Here is a 7,791-nt window from a genome sequence, read left to right on the forward strand (position 1 = left end):
AGATCTCCTCAACAGGTGATCACAGTGGAACTTAAAACCAGTTCAATGCAACATTTAGCTTTAGAGAAAGCGTTAGGCCACGTTTTACACTCCCCTGAAGCTTTTTTTTTTTTTTTTTTAATAAACAGAACACTGAACACCCTCGAAGCTCAACAGTCTGATTCAGCTCTTAGTCACGTGCAGCTCTTTGTTCATATTTAATGAGCGCCAACATGTTCGGCAAATGTCAACCAACTGGTGCAGCCGAAGCAGAAAGTAGAAAGGCTGCAGGAGGACAGCAGCTGTTTGAGTGGGCCCACAGCACCGCAGAGAAATCAGCCTGAATAATCAAGTGATCAGCTGCTACCGAGTGCCAATCCTCAACAACTGAAGCGACTGAGCAAAACTGAACTCATTTTATTGGGTCTCCAACCACTGAAAACATTTCAGAACCTCCCGTCATGATCAAAGTCTTCACATCACGTGTTAAAGTCAACTACTCAAACTAAAACGACCCAATTCTTACAGAAAATAAATTACTTTAAATCCCCAGCTGTACTGGGACGTTCCCAGTTAACCCTTCACTGGCGCAGCCTCTAGGCTCTCTACAGGACAAGTCTGCTTGATCTTGAACAGGTCTCGCAGGTTCACTTCTGGGTCGACGTAGTGCGGGATCTTCCGCTCGCTGAAGAGGCCCGACAGGTTGGCTTCCACTTTTGCGCGTCTGGAGATCCACATGCGCAGCGTGAAGAGGCGTCGCAGGTTATCCTCCACGAGGGGCTGATTGTTTCCGTTTAAACGCTTCTGCCAGGATTTCCTGGGCTTCCAGCGTTTCTGTTGAGACGAAGAAAGATTTTCAGCTGGGCTAAAGAAACCCGATTCCTTTGGTTAACGAGTGGACTTACCTGCAGCGTTGAGGTGCTTGGGTCGTGGCAAAGAAGGTGCCTGTTCATGCTTTCCTGTAGATTAAATTGTAGAAGTTCAATCACCACAAATGCTCTTTAAATTATCTTTTATACGTTTTCTCACCCGCATCGCAAACATGCGTGGGCAGTCGGGGAAGGAGCACTTGTACTTCAGGAGCTGAAGGTGCACTTTGCGGATGTGGTGCTCCAGGCTAAAGGTTGTGGAGAAATATGCCTGGCAGTCGTCTCTGGGACACACCAGCACGGGCTTCAGGGTCGCGTGTTTCCGTTTGTGCTGCCGAAGAGCATCCGCCTTCTGGAACACCTTCTTGCACGCCGTGCACGTAAACGTAGCTGTAACGGTTAAGACTGATTAACCAGGTGCTCTGTAACAAAAACTTGAACCATTTGGTGCCTTCGCTTGCAGACGTTTACCCGTGTGTTTGACCATGTGCTTCTGAAGCTGGCTCCAGGTGTGTTCAAGCACCTGGCAGTTGGGATGACGGCAGCGGTAACCTGTAGATGGGAGCATTAAGAGGCTTCGGCCTAACTTTCATTCAACCTTTAGACAGGTTAATCCCACTGAGCCTTGAGGACTCATTTACAAGAGAGACCTGATTTCAACAAAGAATGATGACAATGGACAACAGCGACAATAACTTTCAATGTGAAAGTTATAGCGTTTGGAAATTTACGGCGTGAAGCGCAACTTTGAGGCCTGGCCACGCCCCTTTAACTAAACAAAAACAAGTTTTTGATAACTTTTACTCCTTAATGTCTTAAGGGCATATCAACCAAGTTTGAAGGCAATCGCTCAAAATCCCAAGGAGGAGTTCGTTAAAATCCGCCATGTATGAAAGTGAAAAACGCAAAAAATGGCCGACTTCCTGTTGGATTCAAGGCATACCTCACGTTAGGAGCGCTGCAGAGCAGTTTGGCCACGCCCACTTTAGGTTCCATTAAAATATTAAAATTTCACGCAGGGGACAATTTTGGGTTTGTTGCGTTTTCAGATACGTTAACACCTCCAAATTAACGCTTCTTTAGGGAGGAGCCAAATTTAAAAAAAGACAAAAAATAAACAGAGCAATTACAATAGACCTTCGAGAAATAATTTAATTAAACGGAGCCTCAATAAAGGTCCAACGAGTTGTATTCAGGCCAAAATAGACCAACCTGCATGCTTCTTCTCATGGGCTTTTCGGGCGATGTGAGTCTCAAAAGTAGCAGTACATCCATCCTTACAACATCTGCGAGATGCAATCAGAAAATATAAAAAAATATATCCCTGCTTAGCTTGGTTTAATGCGTTTGAAATCTCAGCTTTTAACTTCCAAGTCTTAAGATTTAAGTGATTAGGGCTCAGCAAGCATACATCTAATGCTATAGTGTGGACATACTTGAACTTTGCAGCCACGCCGTGTTCCTGTAAGTGCAGCTTCAACAATCTGCGCTTTTTGAAGGTTAAGGAGCAGTTGGGTTGATTGCACTGATAAGGAAAGACATTTTCAGACAGGCTTTCAAAAATCACCGCTGCTTTGTTGCCATCTGGTGGAAAAAACAGAGCTCTCAAACCTTCAAGCCGTTTTCATCTCCATGAGCGTAGAGCTCGTGCCTTTTCAGCCCGTCTGCGTGGAGGAAAGTCTTTACACAGCTGGAGGTTTGGCATCTGGAACAAACCAGGAGTTAAAAATGAGGTCTTTGTGGAACCACGTGAAACTAAAATAGTCGCTTACTTGAACTGCTCGACTCCTTTGTGCAGAACCATGTGGCGGCTCAGGTGGGATTTTCTCTTGAAGCTACGACCACAACCAGCAACTGTGCACAGACACGGGCGCTGTGGACATTCAGGTTAAGAGGGTCTGGTGACGTTTTATTTTTTGAAGTGATGTTACAAAGAAGGAGAAGCAGGTAAAGATGATGGATGGATGTTCTATCAAACAGTTTAATAGTTATGAGATGTGACAGAACATCGACTATAAAGCAAAGGGCTCTTTAGCTAAAATTCAACAAGGTTCATCTAAAACAAAAACAAAAAGAATCAGAATATACATTTTTAAATTCAGTTCGACAGCCATGCCATTTGTTCACCGTCTTTTTGGGCCAGTACCTCTCCACGCGTTGACATTTTAAGTACAAACGTGGGTCTGATGTGGAATTACAGGCAGAAAAGCTGTGCCACCATAAATTAAATTTGTTAATTTGCTGACTATGATGCATTCTTGGTTCAAATTAGTTAATTTGATTCTTACCCATCAAGCCCATCCACTATATAGTATTTTTTTCTTGTGTATTCGATTGAAAAATGTGAATCTGCATTTCCAATAAGTACACAGGAATCCTTTGTCCTCTAGATGTTCACTATTTGATACAACCATGGCATCATTTTGAACTTTGCTCCAATAAAAGTTGTTGGATTTTCCTGAAGGTGCAAGATTAACAGCAACACTGTCAATTATGTTTTTTAATTAGTTGCTTAAAGTTTTATAGCAATCTAAAAATATGTAGAAATTACGCTAATGTTACGGCAAACAAATTTTCCACAATGTTCAATGGAAATTCAGGATGTTCAATATCCCAAATTTTGACATTTAAAATCACTTTAAACCCAGATTAACTTTTTTGTATAGTTTTGTTATTTCAACTGAAATAATTTAATTTTTTTTTTTTTTTTTGCATTCCTAAATGTCAGAAAAGTTGCCATGCTGAAAATTGACAAAGTAAAAAATGGGGAAAGTTGCACAAAAACAAATTACCGTAAACAGAAAAACTTGCGAACAAAAAAAATTTGAAAATAAGACGTTTGCATCGAGACCGCGGTCAGCCATTTGTGAACTCACTTTCACTTCGATATGAAACTTTTTTTTTTTAGGTCCTAGTTTTCTTCAACCAAACAACGTCCGCGTTACTACGCGAGTGTCGGGCTCGTGTGCTGAATGTATCCCTCCGCCAAATCAGGGTTAAAAGTTCACGCGACTCCCGCTGGCGGACTGATTCAGCCGTCACTAGAGTAATATTGTTCAGTTTATAAAAACGCGACAAACTAATGTAGAACTTTCGTTACCTATGTAACGTTTTTTCGATATTTGATATATTTTAGAACCATTTACAAACTTTAAAAGCAAAAAATGAGGCTCCCGGTTTAGCTAGTCATTAGCCTAGCCTGGACAGGTCTTCCTCCGCGCCCTCCTGGTTGATCAGGTACTATACAACTATTGAACAATACACTACTTAATCTTTAATTTGACCATCCCATTTCATATTTGGTTTTTAACATTTAGCTACATGAAATGAGTTTGATGTGACGCCTTACTGCCCCGGTGTGCGCGGTCTTGTGCTCCTTCAGTTTCCACTCCCTTGGAAAAGTAGCTCTGCAGTCCGCGTGCGTGCAGGTGAACGTCTGAGCCTTCCCACCGCGAACGCCGCTCATTTTCGTCGTCGTTGAGTTGTTCTCGGAAATCTGAACTATTCTTTTCTTTAAACCAAAATATAATTTGGGAGGGCGGCCACTTTAATCGACTTCTTTTATTGCCTGTTGGGAGCAATTAGCCGTTAATTGGCAACATCCGGTGACCAGTCGTGAGGCAGACTTCAAAAGCTGAAACTAATTACCCAGCAGGCATTGCTGCAGACCTACCACTGCAGCACCTTTTAAGGTTTGGACTTTATGTGTTCAGGTGGTGACACCTGTCCAATAACAACAGATACAAACTAGCCTTGGATAACTGGTATACATTTGCATGTGTTTAAGGTTTATTAATGCACATTATCATTGATAATTAACTTATACATTTGCATTTTAAGGTTTATTAATGCACATTGTCATTGATAAATAACTGTTATACATTTGCATTTTAAGGTTTATTAATGCACATTGTCATTGATAAATAACTGTTATACATTTGCATTTTAAGGTTTATTAATGCACATTATCATTGATAAATAACTGTTATACATTTGCATTTTAAGGTTTATTAATGCACATTATCATTGATAAATAACTGGTATGCATTTGCATGTGTTAAAGGTTTATTAATGCACATTATCATTGTTAAATAACTGTTATACATTTGCATTTGTTTAAGGTTTATTAATGCACATTATCATTGTTAAATAACTGGTATGCATTTGCATTTTAAGGTTTATTAATGCACATTATCATTGATAAAATAACTGTTATACATTTGCATTTGTTTAAGGTTTATTAATGCACATTATCATTGTTAAATAACTGGTATGCATTTGCATTTTAAGGTTTATTAATGCACATTATCATTGTTAAATAACTGTTATACATTTGCATTTGTTTAAGGTTTATTAATGCACATTATCATTGATAAATAACTGGTATGCATTTGCATTTGTTTAAGGTTTATTAATGTACATTATCATTGATAAAATAACTGGTATACATTTGTATTTTTAACGTTTATTAATGTACATTATCATTAATAAACTGCTTGTGTGCATGCAGGTTGACACAGGTGCAAAAGAGAAAAATGCAGCCCATATTATTAAACCTGAGCTAATTCTGTTTGTTTTTAAATCAAAATGTTTATTTACATGTTTTAAAACACTAGACGTATAGAAATTTTACCATTAATTTAGGAATGGGGTGAGAAATTACAGGTTTGCAGCTTGCAAGAACTGAACACAAAAGTTTTTTTTTTGTTTGTTTTTTTTTGGAGGTAAAATAGTTTGGTTTTTTTTGTTTTTTTTTTCCGGTCCGTAAACTATTTTGTTAACAGAACCTTTACATATATTTCCAAATATGATCATAACACCAAACCTCTGAAAGAAAAGCAATTTGTTCTCATTTTGTTTAGTTTTGAGCTGGAGAAATAAGTGGAGCACAGTTAAGTACACACCAGAGGGCAGTGTTACCACACTGTTGTATTTCCAAAAGATTTGAGCTGTTTAAAGTGTATAAAAGATGCAGTAATTTACAAATAATTTTAACTTTTGTTTATCTAAATTGGCACAAAGGCAACATAAAACATGTCTTTCGATATAGAAAAATTACGCCCATTTTAAATGTTGTGCCAGCCACAGCAATCAAGAAAGGATGGTGAAGATAATTTTTGATGCTGAAATTCTAATTAACAGCAGAAAGGTCTGTTTTTAATAAAGTTATGAGTTTTGAGCTGAAATATTTCAGCGGCTTGTCTAAGTGTAAGGGCACAAGTTATACATTTATCCCTTGGTGCTGGATTTCCCTTGTTTTTCCACTCCTCCGCCTCTTTTTCCTTCTTTCCCTCTTAGGGGGGTGGGGGGCGCAAATGAAATATTCAAAGGGGGTAGACCGTGCACAACGTGCCTCCATTAGTGATGTTGCAGGAAGGATTCGCTGCGCTGATGAGCCCAAACCCTGCAGGTTAGAGAGCTGAGGCAACACTTCGAGCGCTGCAGACCTCAGCGCTGAGCTTCGTTTATGGTTCCATTTACAGAACCAATCGATAGAAAGGTGGTGCAGTGTCCTTTTGACACAAACTAAGACATCCTGCATGGTGTGTCATGGCTTTCTGCTCAATACTTCAGATGTGGTGCAGCGTAACTTTGTCAAGTAATTGAAGTAGCTTGTTTTAGCTTCAATGGTTTGCACTTTTAAGTTGATACCTAATGTTCTGCTGCTTTAGCTGTAACAAGGTACTTTGAGCTTATTTGATAAATTTCAGGAATGTCATTAAACACTGAATTTTCAGAGGAATTCACTCTGGCTGGGACATCCACTAATCATTGGCAACTGTCTTGAATATTTTCCAGCTGTAGTTAATCTTTCAAAGTAATGGGCTTCAAATTATTTGGAAAAGACCTTAAAATGTTCCTCAAATCGATGGGCAGCTTCTCTGTCGGAGCTAAAGTCTTTTCCTTCTTGGCTCACTCTCTCCGAAGCAGTAAACTGCTGAACTTCTGTTAGGATGTGTTGCTTGATGGTGATAAATTGAGCTGATTCATGCATTTAATGAGCAGTTTTTGGCTGCTGATTGTCCCCTGAGATCCTCTAAAATTTATAAGGATGGACTTAGTTTTAACACACGCTGATTTTGCATTACAGCATTAATAGGTCGTGAAGACTTGAACACAATGCCTCAATCTTTAACAGAAAGGAAAGAGAGTGCACTTAATTTAATACAAGTTAAAATGTTACATAACCAGTGGATTAGCTTGTAACGTTTAAATTTGAGCGAACATTTAGTCTTTTCTGTGTTGTCAAACTGTTATTGCTCAATGTCAGCAGGTGGGCGATAATGTTTTTGCTCATGTCTGTGCGTCTGTAAAATCTCAGACCACTGGATGGGGATTTTGTTGAAAGATTTAGAAAGTAATGGTACCTCTACATCATTTGGAGTCAACCTGATTCAAGATGGTCGCCACAGCTAACTGACCTAAAACACTAAAAGTATCTACAACTCAGTTTTACACATAATTAGCTAGAATTAGGTGTGGCTTACTCAACACAGTCAAAGTGCTAAATCTTGGTTTAGAACTTTGCCTATCTGTTAGCAAAACATTTCATGAACCAGACAAAGATGCTCATTAGACCTATATCCGCAACAATCCAGTTTTACAGATACTGTGCCAGGATTTGGTGTGGTAGTAGTTGAGTCATTCTCAGCAGACACTCCTGAGTGCTAACATGTTTTGTAAGTAGCGTTGTTTTTAACGTTTAATCAAAATAACAATCGCATCTTTTTTTAATATAAGGCAATTTTAGTTTTTTAGTTTAAAACTGGCATGAATGGTGATGGGTGGTAATCATTTAACAATCATCAATCAATTTATCAATCATTTATCCAATGAATAAAGGCCTTTTAATTTGCAGAATTGTGGGATAAAATAATGTGCAAGGCTATAGCACTTGGCATGCATATATATATATAGATATATATTCAAATATATGGAGGGG

General features: G+C 38.9%; 1 protein-coding gene across 1 annotated transcript; it reads right to left on the reverse strand.

Moving 5' to 3' along the window:
• Positions 1-380: 380 nt before the first annotated feature.
• si:dkey-208k4.2 (P43 5S RNA-binding protein-like) lies at positions 381-4,386 on the reverse strand. Its single transcript, XM_037688744.1, has 9 exons — positions 4,198-4,386; positions 2,621-2,721; positions 2,460-2,553; positions 2,285-2,373; positions 2,061-2,134; positions 1,320-1,400; positions 1,009-1,238; positions 885-938; positions 381-813 (listed from the first exon to the last, which is right to left on the reverse strand). The coding sequence occupies exons 1-9, from the start codon at positions 4,312-4,314 to the stop codon at positions 553-555; spliced, it is 1,101 nt and encodes a 366-aa protein (XP_037544672.1). The 5' UTR covers positions 4,315-4,386; the 3' UTR covers positions 381-552.
• Positions 4,387-7,791: the final 3,405 nt, after the last annotated feature.

The sequence above is a fragment of the Nematolebias whitei genome, chromosome 15, assembly GCF_014905685.2.
Source record: "Nematolebias whitei isolate Nwh7 chromosome 15, NemWhi1, whole genome shotgun sequence".
NCBI lineage: Eukaryota > Metazoa > Chordata > Actinopteri > Cyprinodontiformes > Rivulidae > Nematolebias > Nematolebias whitei.